This window comes from Saccopteryx bilineata, chromosome 3 (genome assembly GCF_036850765.1).
Source record: "Saccopteryx bilineata isolate mSacBil1 chromosome 3, mSacBil1_pri_phased_curated, whole genome shotgun sequence".
In the NCBI taxonomy this organism is placed as follows: domain Eukaryota; kingdom Metazoa; phylum Chordata; class Mammalia; order Chiroptera; family Emballonuridae; genus Saccopteryx; species Saccopteryx bilineata.
In genome coordinates, this window is record NC_089492.1 from 250,141,681 (window position 1) to 250,162,560 (window position 20,880).

The 20,880-nt window shown below is 41.7% G+C and overlaps 1 protein-coding gene and 1 non-coding gene across 5 annotated transcripts in view; one reads left to right on the plus strand and one right to left on the minus strand.

The window, feature by feature from the left end:
- OSBPL9 (oxysterol binding protein like 9) overlaps nt 1–20,880 on the minus strand; it is a 140,275-nt gene that overhangs the window by 110,547 nt on the left and 8,848 nt on the right. For all 4 annotated transcript variants that reach the window (XM_066269212.1, XM_066269210.1, XM_066269211.1 and 1 more), the window contains exon 2: nt 11,269–11,319. In XM_066269212.1, coding sequence (XP_066125309.1) covers nt 11,269–11,319 — 51 coding nt within the window. The remainder of the gene's footprint in view (nt 1–11,268; nt 11,320–20,880) is intronic.
- Nucleotides 1,202–1,277, plus strand: TRNAS-GGA (transfer RNA serine (anticodon GGA)). Its single transcript has one exon. It is a non-coding gene; the product is annotated as a tRNA-Ser (tRNA).

Below are 20,880 nucleotides of genomic sequence, written 5' to 3' on the forward strand. Positions count from 1 at the left end.
ACCAATGAATTATTTAGAAGTATGCATGAGAAACAGTGAGTGGCTACTGTTTTATTACAGGACTTTTAATTCTATGCAATACTGAGGTTTTGGTATTCTTTTTTTTCCCATAATAATTTTTATTGTTTTCTTAAAGTCTATTATATTTGATAGTACTACTGTTTCCTAGCCTTTTTTTTTTTTCCAGGAACAGAGAGTCAGAGAGAGGGATAGACAGGGACATACAGACAGGAATGGAGAGAGATGAGAAGCATCAATCGTCAGTTTTTTGTTGCGGCACCTTAGTTGTTCATTGATGCTTTCTCATATATGCCTTGATTGCGGGCCTTCAGCAGACCCAGTAACCCCTTGCTTGAGCCAGCAACCTTGGGTCCAAGCTGGTGAGCTTTTTGCTCAAACCAGATGAGCCCGCGCTCAAGCTGGCGACCTCGAGGTCTCGAACCTGGGTCCTCTGCATCCCAGTCCAATGCTCTATCCACTGCACCATCACCTGGTCAGGTCCTAGCTTTCTTTTGATTAACGTTTTCCTGAAATCTTTTTCATCACTTTCCTATTTAATTTTTAATTTGTATTTATGAAATATTATAAACATTCAGAAAATATAATGCTAATGATATCTATGTACCAATCACAGGGATGGAATAAATGTCTATATCTTGCCCACGGGAGGAAATTTTTAGTTCAAATTCATACAAAAGAGATGACACTTGCAAAAAAGCTACTGAATTAATAAAAAGGGCAGAAATCTATAGAGTAATTTTTCAAAGTGAAGTAAGAAGACAATTGACAAAAGCAAATCTAAGAGGATGAGGGGGAAGAGCAGACAGTCTTAAGGTTATATATATACTAACCTAAAAATAATGCCTTCTAAGATATCAATGACTGTAATATATACTCCAATAAAAGAGGTGAAAAAATAATGTAGAATCAATGAAATAAGGCACTAGCAGAACAAGTCAGTGCTAAAACTATTAATACTCCATCATGGTGCACTGCTTGACTCTCTTGTGATAGACAAAAAGAAAAGAGAACAATGACATATCCCCACATCTCTCATGCAGTTAGTCAATTCTGATGACCCAACACAATTAGAAAATTGAGTACTTAGTTTCACTGGACCAGGTAAAAAGTGTTACTTTAAGTAACTTGAATTAATAATTTTCGAAAACTCACAATATATTTAGCATTAAAACTATATTGAGCCCTGGCCGTTTGGCTCAGTGGTAGAGCGTCGGCCTGGAGTGCAGAAGTCCCGGGTTCGATTCCCGGCCAGGGCACACGGGAGAAGCGCCCATCTGCTTCTCCACCCCTCCCCCTCTCCTTCCTCTCTGTCTCTCTCTTCCCCTCCCGCAGCCGAGGCTCCACTGGAGCAAAGATGGCCGGGCGCTGGGGATGGCTCCTTGGCCTCTGCCCCAGGCGCTAGAGTGGCTCTGGTCGCAACAGAGCGACGCCCCGGAGGGGCAGAGTATCGCCCCCTGGTGGGCAGAGCTTTGCCCCCTGGTGGGCGTGCCGGGTGGATCCCGGTCGGGCGCATGTGGGAGTCTGTCTGACTGTCTCTCCCCGTTTCCAGCTTCAGAAAAATACAAAAAAAAAAAAAAGAGAGAGAGAGAGAGAGAAGAAAAAAAACACAACTATATTGAATAGCCTGACCAGGCGGTGGCACAGTGAATAGAGTGTCGGACTGAGATGTGGAAGGACCCAGGTTCGAGATCCCAAGGTTGCCAGCTTGAGCACGGGCTCATCTGGCTTGAGCAAAAAGCTCACTAGCATGGACCCAAGGTCACTGGCTTGAGCAAGGGGTTACTCTGTCTGCTGAAGGCCCGCAGTCAAGGCACATATGAGAAAGCAATCAATGAACACCTAAGGTGTCGCAATGAAAAACTGATGATTGATGCTTTTCATCTCTCTCCGTTCCTGTCTATCTATCCCTCTGACTCTTTCTCTGTCCCTGTAAAAAACAACAACAAAAGAAACCCAAAAATCTATATTGAATACAATTCACCTTACTGGGTGATTCCTAAGGCCCTGCAGAAATCTTAGAATCTGGGATCTTATCAACAATAATTATTAATTACAACAGTAATTATTAATTACAACAGTAATTATCATGTATTAAGAACTTAAATCCAGACACTGTATTTGGATACTTTTTAATATATCAATTAATTTGCTCCTCATAACTCCACAACTAAATCACATGATGCCTATTCTAGAGAGATAAAGAAAACGTAGAGACAAATAGATGAGTTGCCTGAAATCAAAAAGCTAGTAAGTAGCAAATCCAGGTTTGAATTTCATTTCATATATGGCCTGTTCTTGTCTCTACCCTACACTACTTCTTTGATGTTACTACATCTCCATTTTTCAGATTTTACCCGGAAATGTCAATATTTTGCTTTTAGCTAGTTCGTTGGGGAGGAGGAAAAATCAGACACCAGGACTTAACCAATACTTGACAAGGGCACCATCTAGTGGCAGACACTTTGCCACCAACAAGTCAAAGAAAAGTAGATGGAAAGGGAATGGTTTTTCAATCTTTGCTTTCCTCAGCTGGTTTTACACTGCTTTGCAACAAGTAGGGAGTCTCTACATTAACTCTTCTAGTCAAGAAATATAGGATCCCGGTAACACTGATGACTGAACAGGTTTTTGGAATAAGACAGACCCAACTTCAATCCCAGATTCACCATTTACTTACTGTGTAACCTTGCAAAGTTACTAAAAGCAGTTTTGAGTCTCGGCCTCCTCACACATAAAATGAAGTAACACCATTTAACCTGATGGGATTCTCACACGAATACATGTGAAAAATCATCTGGCACAGTGCCTAATTGTAAGAGCTTCCTCAATACCTACTGGTTCCTTTCCCTCTTCTCCTTTTATGTAGACTAAAACCACATGAATGTTTGCTTTTTTTTTAAGAAAACATATCATACAACTGGCTCATATGTTTAAGATAACTTCCATAGCTCCTCTATATGTAAATTACAGTAAAGGCCAATTCTCCAATATTTATTCATTTTTTATAGTGAAAACTCACTATCAAGTAGAAAATTAGACAAGTTAAAATGGAGTAAGTACCTTCATTGCTGTACGTGACAAATGCTGTGGTAAGGCAGAGGAAGAGGGATGTGGATCAAGAAGGCTCCATAGAAGCAGCAATATTTGAAAAGTCTCTTAAAAGATGAGCTCACCAGACGAGGGCATAGAAAATTCCTGACATATTAAAAATACGTCAACTGGAAATATCGGGGGTACAATTTTGTAGATTGTATGTGTGTCTAACCACTATGCTGTACACCTGAAACTAATGCAAAATAATACGGAATGTAAACTGTAATTGAAAAATAAAAATTTTTAAGTATATCTTAAGAGCAATGAAAATGAAAAAACAGAATGAGGGAACACGAAGTACAGTGTAGTTGGAATATGAGATGGGATGCATGGAGAGTCGGGAGATCTGCTGTTTAAGCTCATCTGGAGCTTGACCAGTAGGGGCGCAGTAAGTACATCAAGTGACAACCTGTAACGCTGAGGTCGTGAGCTCCTAGTGCAGACTCATTAGCGCAGGTTGCTGGCTTGAGCAGGAGATTCCAAAGCTTGCCAGCTTGAGCCCACAAAAGGTCACTGGCATGGAAAGCTCAAGGTTGTTGGCCTCAGGAAGGGGGAACTGGCATGGCCCTGGTCAAGGCACATACAAGAAGCTCAATGTAGCCTGACCAAGCGGTGGCCTGACCAGAGCGTTGGACTGGGACGCGGAGGACCCAGGTTTGAGACTCCAAGGTCACCAGCTTGAGTGCAGGCTTATTTGATTTGAGCAAGGCTCACCAGTTTGAGCCCAAGGTCGCTGCCTCGAGCAAAGGGTCACTCAGTCTGCTGTAGCCACCCCCCCCCCCCCGTCAAGGCACATATGAGAAAGCAATCAATGAACAACTAAGGTGCCGTAACGAAGAATTGATGCTTTTCATCTCTCTCCCTTACTATCTGTCCCTCTCTCTGACTCTCTGTCACAAAATAAAATTAAGATGCTTTAAAAAAAAAAGCTCAATGTACAACTGAAATAAAAGCAACATGAGTTGATGTTTCTCACCTCTCTTATCCTCTCTCACCCTCCTTGTCTGTCTCTCACACGCTCTCTTGTGCTCTCTCAAAATTAAAAAAAATTTTTTTTAAAGCTCATTTGGACTCTAGATATTAGATGCATTATCAGTCACCATCATTGTTACCATCATCCTCCATAGTAGTAGTATATTAGCTGTGTACTATGCGCAAAACCCTATGCATATATAATTGCTAAGCCTCACAACAACCTTAAGTGGAGAAGAGACTGTTCCATGATGTGGACTCTCAAGCCAGCTCCTGCTAGATCTGGGCCAGAACAGAAATTGTTTCCCATAAATCCTCTCAGACACTGTCTGAGCAGCCCCTGCCCTATACTGCAAGGTGTGCTAGCTCAGGCTGGTGGCTGGAACAGGCTTTTGCATCAAAGCATTTCCCCCTTATCTGTGGTGGATCATATCCCAGTACCTCTAGCCATTTGCTTTGTTCTATATATTAGCAACTGCCGTGCAGAATAGATGATATCCATGCTGCATTGCCACCTCATATCTAAGTTCCCTTAATAGACTCGAAGTAATGCTGGAGTTGTCAGCCTCCTTTTTCGTCTCTCAGGAAATATCCCCAATACCCTATAAGTTATACAATGTTCTTTTCACACAGATTAGGAACTTTGCCCATAGGCACAGAATCAGTACTGGGTAGAACTGAATGAGACTCAGCCCCAGGTCTCTCTCATTACTTCTACTATGCCAGTGGCCACAAATTTGGCTGTACAACATGATCTGGAGGATGTGTTTAAAAATAAAAGTTCCTGACCCTATTCTAAAACAGCATGTCTATAGAGTATGATTTGGGAACCTATATTATAAACAAACTCCCCAGATGTTTCTTAAATAGAAATCCAAATAGCAGTCCAGCTTTTTTAAAAATAAAGTTGACTCTTGAATAACAAGGGTTTGAACTGTGTGGGTCCACTTAGTCACAAATTGTTTTTCAATAAATATTATAAATGTATTTTCTCTTCCTTGTGATTTTTTTTTATTTTTTATTTTTTATTATTTTTTTATTTTTTACAGAGACAAAGTGAGTCAGAGAGAGGGATAGACAGACAGGAATGGAGAAATGAGAAGCATCAATCATTAGTTTTTCATTGCGCGTTCCAACACCTTAGTTGTTCATTTATTACTTTCTCATGTGTGCCTTGACCGTGGGCCTTCAGCAGACCGAGTAACCCCTTGCTGGAGCCAGTGAACTTGGGCTCAAGCTGGTGGAATTTTGCTCAAACCAGATAAGCCTGTGCTCAAGCTGGCGACCTCAGGGTCTCGAACCTGGGTCCTCTGCATCCCAGTTCTATGCTCTATCCACTGCGCCACCACCTGGTCAGGCCTCTTCCTTGTGATTTTAACATTTTCTTTTCTTTAGCTTACTTTACTATAAGACTGAAGCATATAATATATATAACATACAAAATATGTGTAAATGTTATTGGTAAGGCTGTGGTCGACAGTAGTTAAACTTTGGGAGAGTCAAAATTTATATGCAGATGTTTAACCACATGGAAGAAGGTCAGTGCCCCTAACCTCTGCATTATCAAAGGTCAACTATACCTCAAAGCCTTTTTTTTACTTTGACAGAGACAGAGAGAGGGACAGACAGACAGACAGAAAAGGAGAGAGATGAGAAGCATCAATTCTTTGTTGCAGCACCTTAGTTGTTCATTGATTGCTTTCTCATATGTGGCTTGATGGGGGGGAGGGGGCTACAGCAGACTGAGTGACCCCCTTGCTCAAGTCAGCAACCTTGGGCTCAAGCTGGTGAGCCTTGCTCAAACCAGATGAGCCTGCACTCAAGCTGGCGACCTTGGGGTTTTGAACCTGGGTCCTCCACGTCCCAGTCCGACGCTCCATCCACTGTGCCACTGCCTGGTCAGGCTCAAAGCCTCTTAACACACACACAGTACTAATTAATAGCTTCCATCTATGTACCAGATACCTAATACTTAAAAAATTCTACAAGGGAAGAAATATACTACTTGCTTTAAAGAGAAAACTCAAGCTCAGGAAGCTTACAGATAATTTCCCTCTTCCAGTCAATAAAGCCAAGAGCAAAAATAAGATTCAAACACAGTATGTCTGGTTCTGTGTGGTAAGAAGAATTCTGTCCCTCACCCCACCCCATAACTCTAGCCCCTGCATCATCTCCTCCACTTTGCATGTGAGTAGAAACTGTGAATGATGAGATCTCACTGCAGTGACTATGTTACAGGATGAGTTATTAATGGATTGGTTATATAGCAAAAGGGAGATTACCTGGTGGGTATACCCTAATCACACACATGTGGCCTTTTATTTATTTATCAGGAATTTTAAAGTTATTTTTTAATTACAACTTAAATTTAATATTATTTTGCATTAGTTTTAGGTGTACAGCATAGTGATCAGACAACCATATACTTTAACTTTACAAAGCATTCCTCCAATATTTCCAGTACCCACCTGGCACCACACATAGTATTTAGAATATTACTGACAATATTCCACACGTTGTACTTTTTACATCCCTATGACTATTCTGTAATTACCCATTTGTACTTCTTAATCTTTTCACCTTTTTCACTCAGTCCCCCAACCCTCCTTCCCTCTGGCAGCCATCAGTCTGTTCTCTGTATCTATGAGTCTGGTTCAATTTTGTTTATTTTGTTCTTTACATTACACATATAAGTGAAATCACATGGTATTTGTCTTCCTCTGACTTCTTTCACTTAGCATAATATCCTCTAGGTCAGCGGTTCTCAACCTGTGGGTTGCGACCCCGGTGGGGGTCCAACGACCAAAACACAGGGGTCGCCTAAAGCCATCGGAAATACATTTATTTTATTTTATTTTTATTTTTGCATTCCTCTGAAGCTGGAAACGGGGAGAGACAGTCAGACAGACTCCCGCATGCGCCCGACCGGGATCCACCGGGCACGCCCACCAGGGGCGACACTCTGCCCACCAGGGGGCGATGCTCTGCCCCTCCGGGGTGTCGCTCTGTTGTGACCAGAGCCACTCTAGCGCCTGGGGCAGAGGCCAAGGAGCCATCCCCAGCGCCCGGGCCATCTTTGCTCCAGTGGAGCCTCACTGCGAGAGAGGAAGAGAGAGACAGAGAGGAAGGAGAGGGGGAGGGGTGGAAAAGCAGATGGGCGCCTCTCCTGTGTGCCCCGGCCAGGAATCGAACCCGGGACTTCTACACACCAGGCCGATGCTCTACCACTTAGCCAACCGGCCAGGGCCGGAAATACATATTTTATTTAAAAATGTATTGTGTTTGGTCGTTCAACCCCCGCCAGGGTCACGACCCACAGGTTGAGAACCACTGCTCTAGGTCCATCCATCCTGCCACAAATGGCCAAGTAGTATTCCATTGTATATATGTACCACATCTTTTTTTACTCACTTGTCTATTAATGAGCGCTTGGCTCGGTTCCATATTGTGGCTATTGTAAATATTGCTGCAATGAATATATGGGTGCATTTAGTCTTTCTAAGGTTTCTTCAAATATATATATTTATATATATCCAGAAGTGGAGTTGCTGGGTCATAAAGGCGGTCCATTATTAATTTTTTGAGGACACTCCATATTGCTTCCATAGTGGCTGCACCAATCTGCATCCCTACCAACAGTGCACAAGGGTTCCCTTTTCTTCACATCACATGAGGCCTTTTAAATGAAGCCTGTTTTCTGCAGCTGGGATCAGAATGAGAAGTCAAATTCAGAACACTAGAAGGATTTGATGTGGCATGCTGACTTGAAGACAGAGGGGCTGCCTAACAAGGAGTATGTGAAGCAGATCTCAGCTGACAGCCAGCAAGAAAACAAGGACCTCAGTCCTGCAACAAGGAACTGAATTCTACCAACAACCTGAATGACTTTGGAAGCGAATTCTCCCTTGGATTCTTCCTCACAGCCTCCAGATGAGAGCCCAAGCTGCTCAATCCCTTGATTTCAGCTCTGTGAGACCTTTAGCAGAGAACCCATCTTAGATGCTCGATCTACAAAACTGTGAGATAATAAACGGGTGTGGGTTTTTAAATTGTGGTAAAATACACAATACATATAATATAAAATTTACTATTCAAATATGTTTAAGTGTTCTGTTTAGTAGTATTAAGTGCATTCACATTATGTATGACCAGATGGTCTCAAGAACTTTTTCATCTTCCCAAATGGAACTTCTGTACCCGTTAAACAAGAACTCCCCAAATCCCCTGCTTCCAACCACCGGAAACCACCATTCTGCTTTCTGTCTCCATGAATTTGACTACTCTAGATACCTCATGTATGTAAAATCATACAGTATTTACTGTTAATGATGGGCTTATTTCACTCAGCATAATATCCTTAAGATACTATGACCTGTGTCAGAATTTTCTTCCTTTTTGAGGTTAAATAATACTCCATTACATGTACCCCATTTTGTTCATCTATCCAGCCATCAAATGGACACTGAGTGCTTCCAGCTATATAGGCTATTGTGAGTAATGCTTCTATGAACATCAGTGTGCAAAATATGTTTGTGTCTCTACTTTCAATTCTTTTGGATACACACAGAATGGGGCAAGGTAGGTTTATAGTTGTTCACACAGAAAATAATATAATAAATAATAATACAAGAATAAACTCTGTGTTCCGCATGTTTTACCCCACCCTGTAAATATAAATTGAATGTTGTTTTAAGTCAATTCATTATCTTGAGATTGGGTAAGTGAAAGGAAATAATCAAGCTGTATCCTATCTATCTGAACTGTACCACTGGGCAACCAAATAATAAATGAAGTGTCTTCATATGTAGTTATCTGATAAGAATTAAAACAAAGTGATAAAATGTCATAATTTTGCAACCCCAAATAAGTTAATTGATCTAGGTGCAGAGCATTGATAGTGCTAATATCAATAAAGAGCAAAAACCAGACCTTATGGCCTGACCAGTGGTGGCACAGTGGATACAGCATCAACCTGTGACACTAAGGTCCCAGGTTCAAAACCACAAGGTCACTGGCTTAGCACAAGCTCACCAGCTTAAGCCCTAAATTGTTGGGCTGAGCAAGGGATCACTGGCTTGGCTAGAGCCCCCCCCCCCGTCAAGTCATAGATGAGAAGCAATTAATGAACTAAAGTGCTGCAACTACTAGTGGATGCTTCTCATCTCTCCCTTCCTGTAGGTTTGTCTCCCAATAAAACAGACAAAACCAGACATATGTGCAAGCTGATAAAAGAACACACCACCACCCCACCTATATAGTCTTGCCAAAAGGATCAAACCTGGGTCTGATCCAGGCTCCGGATCCCACTACCAATCTGCAGGAAAAGCAGAGGCAGAGGAACATGCTGAACTGCTGCAATCAGTTAAATCTAAAACTACATACAACTCATACCGGTCAAAGGGTCTGGATAGATAAATTACTTTTTTTTAATGGTCAAGATAAAATATAAAATTTAGGAATTTAAAATAAGACATGATTTCTAGAATGGAAGAGGGCTGACTTCAGGAGACAGGGAGGGTGCTGTAACTGGAATAGGACACATAAAGAGGCTTCCGGGTAGCTGGCAAAATGTATTTCTTAACCTAAGTGGTAGTCACAGGGGTTAATAATTAATTAAGCTGTATTTAAAAGAAAAAAATATTGCATTAACTGAAACAATGAGATAGTGGCCCAAGTTCAGATTGAATTCAAGTGAAGGGCTGTCTCAACAAAGCTCTGCCAAAGACTCACTATTGAGTCCATCTCAAGCCAAGAAAGCAGTTAATACCAGACTGAGTGGTGACTAAGGTCAAAAGCAAGTGCTTAGAAAAGCAATTAAATCAAAAAGACAAAAGGAAAACCAAACGAAAGATAAGAAAAAGTAAACATTTAAAAAAAATCATTACGCTATCACATATACACCATTATCTGCTCAAAATAAGCCTGTCTCAGTCCCACCCTGTAACTCCACCATATTTACACCTATCTTGGTGCCAAAATTTGTCCATTTGAATTTGGTGTCTTTCTCAGTTATTGACTACTTCTAATAAATGCAATAATACAGTCACATCTTCAAAAGTAAGGGTACAGAAAAAAGATAGCAGAAAGAAAGCAAAAGGAGCCTGAAGAAGAAAAGGCTAGAAGCTGATTCACCTAGTTAAGATAGAGCCAGCCTTTCCTTAGGTACAATGGAGACTGAAACTATCCCCAAACCTGCCTTCTTTCTTGCCTTTACCCACTTGGACAATGGTGGAAATGGAACTAGCAATTAAAAGCAATGCGAAGCTATTGGCCTGCACTGCAATAAAGCAGCCACTAGCCACAGGGAACTGTTAGGCACCTGAAGCGCAGCTAGTCTGAACTGGGATGTACCATAAGTGTAAAGACACACTGGATTTGGAAGACTTAGTATTTAGAAAAGAATGTAAAATATCTTATTAATAATATTTTATTGATTACATGTTGAAATAATATTCTAGATATAGTGGCCTAAACATATATTATTAAAATTAACTTCACCTGTTTCTGGTTCCTGTTTAAATGTGGCTACTGTAAAATTAATGTATATATGTAGCTCACATTTTATTTCTACTGGACATCACTGCTACATCAACCATTTTTAAACAATGTTAAACAGAAAGAACAAAGAAGCTAAAAGTGGGAATTTTTCAGAGTTTTTCTACTGTTTGCTCTACCACCAACACTACAACTCATTTTCCAGCCCCGTCCCTGATATTAAAACCAAAATTAAACAAACAAACAAAAAAAATCAGGAGCTACATTAAGTCATGGGCACACCATTAATTCATGGGCCAAAACAACAATGCCCTGGTTCTGGCACTGACCAGCAGTTACCATGGAGAAATATCATTTTTTCTCTCTAAACTTTAGTTGCTTGCCTAACAAAAACTAAACTAAATTTAGACTTCTATGATTTTGTCAGTTTTTTTCTTCTTTCAAAATTAGTTTACATAAAAATACTGCCCTGGCCAGGTGGCTCAGTTGGTTAGAGCATCTTCCCGATACAGCCAAGTTGAGAGTTTGCTCCCTGGCCAGGGCACATGCAGAATCAACTTCTGAATACATTAGTGGGTAGAACAAGTTGATGTTTTTCTCTCTCTCCCTCTGCCCTTCTTCTCTCTCCCTCTCTCTCCCTCTCTCTCAAAAGTCAATTAAAATAAATAAATAATGAATAATACTCACTCTGAGTCTAACACATCCTCGGCGAGAGCCTCTCATCATTTTGTCCTTGGACTAAAAGAAAAACAGAAGCATTCAGTGAATAAAGATTTATTGATTGTTTTTAGAATCACCTAGGAATTAAGAGACAAAATTTATAGTAATATCTCTCCTTTCTCCCCATTACCCTTCCGCCCAAATCACTTAGAAAAAGGAGCTAAGTTTAAAATGAAAATGTTTTACAGTCTATAAAAATCAACCTATAGTTTTATGTATACCTTTAATGAATGATATATTTATATTAAACTATAATTTTCATTCTTTCATCATGCACCTTAACTCTAGACCAGTATTCCTCATCTTTAAGTGAATTTGAGAATCACCTGAAAGGCTAAGAATCACCTGGGGAACAAGTCACGCTCCTAGATGAATGTGACTTAGGAAGATAGACGACCACGTTCTGAGGAACATTGCTATAGCTTTATCTCTGCAATTCCCCAAATGGGTCACATTTTATGCTGCTGAGATTTTTCATCCAATATCCCTCAGTTTGGAATATCCTTGAGCCTGATATTTTGCCTGGCTAAATGTCACCGATCATACATGTGCCTTACCTCTGCCTGGTTTGAACTCCCATCCCTGGGCTCCCCTAGTCTTCTGTATATTCCCCCAGCCGTGGCCTGTACCACCCTGTGCTATATGGCTAGTTAACTTGTCGGGTTCACAGACAAACAGGGGGTAGGAACTGGGTCTGATTTATGCTTCAGAACAGTGTCTGCAACACATTAGGTGCTCCAAAAATATATACTGATGAAACATTGCTTACCCTTTATGTCTCTCCTACTGGACTGAGCCAAGTAAAGGCTATCTTCTGCACAATAAGCCCTATGTTAACAATCAGTATATATTTCTAAAAATAAACTAGTCATGTATAATAAAATAAAATAAAACCTTAAATAATCAAAGTTTTCAAAATACTCAATACCTCAACAACCAGTACTTTTCTGTACTCCCCTATGCAAGAAAGAAAAGAAGCCAGTATCATGTAGCTATGATTTAAAAAAATTGTCCTACTTTAAACCATTGATGCCTTACATCCAAAGTACTGAGCCACAGACAAACTTCCAGTTATAAGCTAACTATGTTCTAGGGATTTCATGTACCATAGTGACATAGTTAACAATACTGTATTGTAATACTTGGAAAGTTGCTAAGGGAGTAGACCTTAAAAGTTCTCACCACAAACACACAAAAAAAGATAACTAAGTGTGATGACAGATGTCTTAACTAACATTATTGTGGTAATCATTTTGCAATATATGTATATCAAATCATTACACTGTATACCTTAAACTTACACAATGTTACCTACCAGTTATATCTTTATAAAGGTGGAAAAATACAATATTTCTCCAGGTCTGTACATAAAGATCTGTCTTATCCTACTCAGTGACTGAAGTACATTCTATGAAAATAGGTGTACAGCAAGGATTTTTGAAATATGCACTGACTTCTTTTCTTTTAGACTGTCAAATTAAAAAATAACAAAAGCCAACACAACAACAGTTGTTTGGCCCTGACCAGACAGCATAGTTGGTTAGAACATCATCCTGATATGTCAAAGTTGCTGGTTCAAGCCCAGGTCAGGGCATATACAATCATCAGCCGATGACTATGTAAATAAATGGAACAACAAATGGATGTCTCTCTCCTCCTTCCTCTCTCTCTAAAATAAAGAAATAAAAATAAATTTTTTAAAAGGCCTTTAAAAAATAACAACAGCCATTTTGTGTGAATAAATCAAAAATTAAAAAATATATATATATATAAATTTTTTTTTTGGTCAGATTAGGAAAAAACATATTTTCTGGTGTGTTGCAGAATTTTAGCCAACTAGTTTATGTGTGCCATGAAATGAAAAAGGTTGAAAATTGCTTAATTAAATCAATATAATAGAATTAGAAATCTAGAAATAAACATACAGTTTTGGGCAACTGCTTTTGACAAGGATGCCTAGACCATTAGATTAGTCTTTCCAACAAAGGGTGCTGATACAACTGGATATACCAATGTGAAAAGAATGAAATTGGGCCCCTACCCCACATCATATAAATACATTTAACTACTAATAAGTTAAAACTATAAAACTCTTATAAGAAAACACAAGTATAAAATTTGTTATCTTGAATTAGGCAATGGTTTCTTAGCTATGACACCAAAAGCATAGGCAAACAAAATACAGTTGACCCTTGAGCTGAGGTTTGAACTGTGAGGGTCCACTTATACACACAAACCCGTATTGCTCAAAGGTCAATTTCTGATCCTCACTTAAGAATCTTCATATGGGGAAGAGTAACTTAAGGTATAGGGGGATTTTGCCCTGGTCAGAGAGCTCGGTTGGTTAGAATGTCGTCCCAAAACGTAAAGGTTGAGGGCTCGATCCCTGGTCAGGGCACCTACAGGAACAGATCAATGTTTCAGTCTGTTTCTGTCTCTCGCTCTCTCCCTTCCTCTAAAATCAATTTAAAAAAAAATTATATGGGATTTTGACTGCAAAGGGCTCAGCACCCCTAACCTCTGTGTTGTTCAAGGGCCAACTGTAAATAAAATGAACATTATCAATCTTAAAAACATTTATGTTTTAGCCCTGGCCGGTTTGCTCAGTGGTAGACCATCGGCTTGGTGTGCAGAAGTCCCAGATTCGATTCCTGGCCAGGGCACACAGGAGAAGTGCCCATCTGCTTCTCCACCCTTCCCCCTCTCCTTCCTCTCTGTCTTTCTCTTCCCCTTCTGCAGCCGAGGCTCCATTGGAGCAAAGATGGCCCGGGCGCTGGGGATGGCTCCTTGGCCTCTGCCCCAGGCGCTACAGTGGCTCTGGTCGCGGCAGAGCGACGCCCCCTGGTGGGCAGAGCGTAGCCCCTGGTGGGCGTGCCGGGTGGATCCCGGTGGGGCGTAAGCGGGAGTCTGTCTGACTGTCTCTCCCCATTTCCAGCTTCAGAAAAATACAAAAAAAAAAAACAACAACAAACAAACAAAAAACATTTATGCTTTAAAAAATACTTTCAAGAAAGTGAAAAAAATAAGCCCTGGAATGGAAGAAAATTTTTGCAAATCATATATCTAGTATGGGACTAGCTCCCAGAATGTATAAAAAATGCGTACAACTCAACAATAAAGACCAAATTAAAAATGGGTAAAGGGGCCTGACCAGGCAGTGGTACAGTGGACAGAGTGTCGAACTGGGACGCTGAGGACCCAGGTTCAAAACCCCAAGGTCACCAGCTTGAGCACGGGATCACAGACATGACACCATGGTCACTGGCTTGAGCCCAAAGGTTGCTGCTGGCTTAAGCCCAAGGTCATCTGCCTTGAGCAAGGGGTCACTCGCGCTCTGCTGAAGTCCCCTGGTCAAGGCATATATGAGAAGGCAATCAAAGAACAACTAAGGAACCTGACCAGGCAGTGGCGCAGTGGATAGAGCGTCGGACTGGGATGCAGAGGACCCAGGTTCGAGACCTCGAGGTTGCCAGCTTGAGCGCGGGCTCATCTGGTTTGAGGAAAAAGCCCACCAGCTTGAACCCAAGGTCGCTGGCTCCAGCAAGGGGTTACTCAGTCTGCTGAAGGCCCGCGGTCAAGGCACGTATGAGAGAGCAATCAATGAACAACTAAGGTGTTGCAATGCGCAATGAAAAACTAATGATTGATGCTTCTCATCTCTCTGTTCCTGTCTGTCTGTCCCTGTCTATCCCTCTCTCTGACTCTCTCTCTGTCTCTGTAAAAAATAAAAAAAATTAAAATTAAAAAAAAAGAACAACTAAGGAGACTAAGGAGACATAACAAAGAATTGATACTTCTCATTTCTCTCTTTCCTGTGTCTGTCCCTATCTGTCTCTCTCTCTGTCACCCCCCAAAACACCAAAAACAGGTGGGGGGGGGGCAAAGGATTTTTTAAAAAATGAGTAAAGGATTTGAATAGACATTTCTCCTAAGAAAACCAAATTAACAAGACAATTTCAGCTGGTGACGTGTTAAAAAAAATAGTGTGATGATAAGAAAGTTGTTGTGGGGCAAAGGGGTTCTACTTTAACTTAGATGATTTTGGAAGACTGAAGAGTTGATATTTGAGCTGAGATTTGAATGAGTGGAGCCAGCCAAGTAAAGACTTTTGGGGGGAAGTTCCAGGCAGAAGGACTAGCAGGAAATAATTCATCAGCAGGCTTGCTCTCCCATTCTCAGCAAGGGCTATTTCTAATTTTCTCCACTCTCACCAGGCACACTGTCCTTCAGCACATTTTCAACTGGTTTTCTCATGAGCATTTCAAACTCAACCTGTCTAAAACTAACTCATGATTTTTTCTCTCAACTATCTTTCTTCCATTAAAAGTCCCCTCATTTTTGTCTCCTAAAATCTCTCAAAACCTTCCATTTAACTGCACTATCACCACCCAATTCCAGATCTCTACAATCTGTCCGCTATCTTCTACCCTTCTCCATCTACTCCTCGCCTCCAATCTTTCTCCACAGTAGTAAGAGGAGTCTTTTCAAAACATAGATCTGGGGTTACTTCCTTGAGTAAAAAACAAATAAGAAAAAAAACCCACTTTGATGGCTCTCCATTGCTCTATGGATTAAAACCAAATTTCTTAATCTAATCTCTACAGGGACCCCAGCAGTAGCCTGACCAGTGTACCTCTAAAATCCCCATCATTACTGTGCCCAGTCTTTCCTTCACCGAACCAGCCAAGTCACCTTCTGGCCTTAGAACTTTTACGTATAGATGATTCCCACTACCCGAGTTGTCTTTTACTCATCTGCCTTCACTTCCTAACTGGCTAATTCCTACTCATCCATCATTTCCTCAAAAAGGGAAGCTTTATCTTAACCCCTGGATGAGAAGTCCCACTACCTGCATGATAGTCTCATCTAACACCCGTTTCCTTTACAGTACTGGAGGCGGGGGGGGGGGGGGGGGGGGGGGGGGAGGGGCTCCCTGGATTTCTCAACAGTCCTCTAACATTTCCACATACCACAAGGATTACATCTGTTGTTTTCTCCAACTTGAAAGGATAATAAAAACTTTTTATTTCCCAGCCTGACCAGGCAGTGGCACAGTGGATAGAGTGTTGGACTGAGATGTGGAGGACCCAGGTTCGAGACCCTGAGGTCGCCAGCTTGAGCGCGGGCTCATCTGGTTTGAGCAAAAGCTCACCAGCTTGAACCCAAGGTCACTGGCTCCAGCAAGGGGTTATTCGGTCTGCTGAAGGCCCGCGGTCAAGGCACATATGAAAAAGCAATCATTGAACAACTAAGGTGTCGCAACGAAAAACTGATGATTGGTGCTTATCTCTCTCCATTCCTGTCTGTCTATCCCTCTCTCTGACTCTCTGTCTCTGTAAAAAACAACAACAAACAAAAAAACAACTTTTTTGCCTGACCAGGCAGTGGCGCAGTGGACAGAGCATAGGACTGGGATGCAGAGGACCCAGGTTCAATACCCTGAGGTCGCCAACTTGAGCGCGGGCTCATCTGGTTTGAGCAAAAGCCCACCAGCTTGAACCCAAGGTCACTGGCTCCAGCAAGGGGTTACTCGGTCTGCTGAAGGCCCACGGTCAAGGCACGTATGAGAAAGCAATCAATGAACAACTAAGGTGTTGCAACGCGCAATGAAAAACTAATGATTGATGCTTCTCATCTCTCTCCGTTCCTGTCTGTCTGTCCCTGTCCATCCCTCTCTCTAACTCACTCTTTGTCTCTGTAAAAAATAAATAAATAAAAATTAAAAAAAAACAAATAACTTTTTATTTCCCAGAGAAGACTAAACGATTATAGACTGGAGTAGGTCCCTAAGCTAAGCTGTCATCCCAAGATGACATGAACAGGGCAGCAGCTATCTTCCTAAGTGTTTATGTCCCTACCCTCCTCCCTCAAAATGAAGCCCCAGAACTTGGAAAGTTCTCTAAGTTATAAACCCAGGAGGTTAACTGGCTCCAAGTGAGATTTTTTGCATACCAAAGGTTGGAGTTAGGATTTAGGCTATTATCTTTTTAAGGAAATACTTTCAGAGGTGAGGGGAACAATTGCCTCTTTCCACGTGATAAAGCAGAGAAATAGCATTCTTCCTCATTCCACAAGGTTACTTGGCCTCACCTGTAGGACAACTGACCTGGTTTTTATGCTGTTGCCCAAGGAGAGAGGACTAGGGCAGAGGCAGCCCAATACATTTATGAAATCTGTCTCTGATCCCGAATACTTTGCATGTGCATTCAGGCTAAAATTAATAAAAGTGAATATTTTAAAACCCATCAAATATTTAAACTATAATTAAACAAATCTAAAATTACTATTTAAAATTCATCATCCCTGCTAGCCTATAAATTCCTGGGGAATAATAACATAGTATAGTATACAGACTCAAAAAATACTTGTTTAATGAATGAATAGGAAGAATATAGATAAGTGTAGATAACCATTTTAAATTTATCTTTCTGAAATTAAATTCACAAACTAGTTTGGAATGTACTTTTCTGCCCTGGCCGGTTGGCTCAGCGGTAGAGCATCGGCCTAGCGTGCGGAGGACCTGGGTTCGATTCCCGGCCAGGGCACACAGGAGAAGCGCCCATTTGCTTCTCCACCCCTCCGCCGCGCTTTCCTCTCTGTCTCTCTCATCCCCTCCCGCAGCCAAGGCTCCATTGGAGCAAAGATGGCCCAGGCGCTGGGGATGGCTCTGTGGCCTCTGCCTCAGGCGCTAGAGTGGCTCTGGTCGCAACATGGCGACGCCCAGGATGGGCAGAGCATCGCCCCCTGGTGGGCAGAGCGTCGCCCCTGGTGGGCGTGCCGGGTGGATCCCGGTCGGGCGCATGCGGGAGTCTGTCTGACTGTCTCTCCCTGTTTCCAGCTTCAGAAAAATGAAAAAAAAAAAAAAAAAAGGAATGTACCTTTCTTAGGCTCAGTTCATGTCAGGGATACTTGTATCTCTCTCTCACTCCAAACCCATCCACCACTACCATCACACATACACAGACTTTCCATGACCACATTAGGAAAAAGGACAAAAAGCCCAGCAGACTAACAAAAAGTATAAATCATATTAAATATTATCTATAAGCTAGTTAAAAGTAAATAGATTTCAGTCCTGGCCAGGTGGCTTAGTGGATAAAGCGTTGACCTGGCACTCCAGAGGTTATGGGTTCCACCCCTGTCAGGGCACGTAGGAGAAGCAATCAATAGTACACAACTGAATGGAACAACTAAGTGAAACGAGCTGATGCTTCTCCCCTCTCCCCCGCCATGTCAGGGCACATCAGAAAGCAAATACTTTTTATTTTTAGGTTTTATTTATTCATTTTTAGAGAGAGAGGAGAGAGAGAAAGAGGAGAGAGACGGGGCAGGAGCAGGAAGCATCAACTTCCATATGTGCCTTGACCGCACAAGCCCAGGGTTTCAAACTGGCAACCTCAGTGTTCCAGATTGATGCTTTATCCACTGTGCCACCACAGGTCAGGCCAGGAAGCAAATACAAGCTGATGCTTTCTGTTCCTCCCCCACTTTCTCTCGCTCCCCTCTCTCTAAAATGAATAAAATTGTTTTAAAAATTAAATAAAATTAATATATATATATACACACATACACACACACTACATACATGTGGACTTAAACATAAAGAATTGTCAGGAAAGCTATTCTCCAAAACATAGAAATAGTAGGATTTCAGGTGGGACTGTTCTTCCTTCTACTGTATACATTTTAACTATTGTTTCAATTTTTTAAATTAAGAGTATGCTGTCGGCCCTGGCCGGTTGGCTCAGTGGTAGAGCATCAGTCTGGTGTGCAGGAGTCCCGGGTTCGATTCCTGGCCAGGGCACACAGAAGAAGCGCCCATCTGCTTCTCCACCCCTCCCCCTCCCCTTCTCCTTCCTCTCTGTCTCTCTTTTCCCCTTCCGCAGCCAAGGCTCCATTGGAGCAAAGTTGGCCCAGGCGCTGAGGATGGCTCTGTGGCCTCTGCCTCAGGCGCTAGAATGGCTCTGGTTGCAACAGAGCGACGCCCCAGATGGGCAGAGCATCGCCCCCTGGTGGGCGTGCCAGGTGGATCCCGGTCGGGCGCATATGGGAGTCTGTCTGACTACTTCCCCATTTCCAGCTTCAGAAAAAAATACAAAAAAAAAAAAAAAAGAGTATGCTGTCATCTCTTCAAGAACAATAAAACTAGCCTGACTGGTGGTGGTACATTGGATAGAGCATCAACCTGGGATGCTGAGGACCCAGGTTTGAAACCTCAAGATCACCGGCTTGAGCACAGCGTCAACAGATTGAGTGTGGGATTATATACAAGACCCCATCCCATGCTCTCTGGCTTGAAGCCCAAGGTCATTGGCTTGAGCAAGGGGTCATTGGGTTGGCTGAAGCCTCCAGTCAAAAGACATATGAAAAGCAATATATGAACAACTAAAGTGCCACAACTACGAGTTGATGCTTCTCATCTCTCTCCCTTTCTATGTCTCTCTCTCACTAAAAAAATAAAATAAAATAAAATAATTGAACTGTATACTTCAAATAGATGGTATATGAACTATATCTCAATAAAACATAAAAAAAAGAACAAAGATCAACAGGCAATCCAAAAATTTACCAAATATTTTTCATATGAAATGTTACAACTAAGATGGCCTGTTACTATATTACAAAATAAATGTTCTTAAAATAAACAACAAAAGTCCATACATAAAAAGGAAGCAGTTGAAGATACATGAGAGAAAAGGAGAGGAGAAAGCAAATAGAGGAAAAATCTATACACCAAGGCCCTCAAAAATTTGTGAGCAGATAGAATCCTGATCATGCAAGGATTGATTACCTCTTCCAATATGATGGGGAAGGATGCAGGCAAGGAGAGGCAGAAAGTAGGTATACACTAATAAGTGGGGTCACAAGGCATTGAGAGTGTTCCCACCAGACAGACACTGTTGTCTGTGGGAAGCATGGCATCTTCTATGAGTGATGGAGGAAAGAGGAGGGTTGAGAGAATTGTAGAGAAAGCTGCAAGAATGACAAATCAAATAGTCACCCAATATGTTAACTATCTATCTATGCCATAACAGCAAGGCTGAAATAGAATACAAGAAATAAAAAAAAAGTGGACAATCTTAGCACAAAGGCTTAATGTGAACAAAACTCCAGGAAATAGAAAATCAACTTTCATAATAATCTTAACATTGTCAAATGAATGGGAAAAAATTATTACTATCTCAAAATAATTTCCTTGAATATGATTCCATTTATACGAATCCATGTACCATGTAAACTTAACTTTTTTTTTTTGTATTTTTCCGAAGTGAGAAGTGGGGAGGCAGTCCGACTCCGCATGCTCACGACTGGGATCCACCCGGCATGCCCACCAGGGGGCGATGCTCTGCCCATCTGGGGCGTTGCTCCCTTGCGGCTGGAGCTATTCTAGCGCCTGAGGTGGAGGCTCTGGGGAGTTTCTCCTGTGTGCCCTGGCGGGGAATTGAACCCAGGACTTCCACACGCCAAGCGGGGCTGACACTCTACTGCTGAGCCAGCTGGCCAGGGCTATCACCTTAATTTTTGCCAAAAAAGTTGATTCCTTTTTTTTTTTTGTAAGGAAGTTCAAACTAGTCTAAG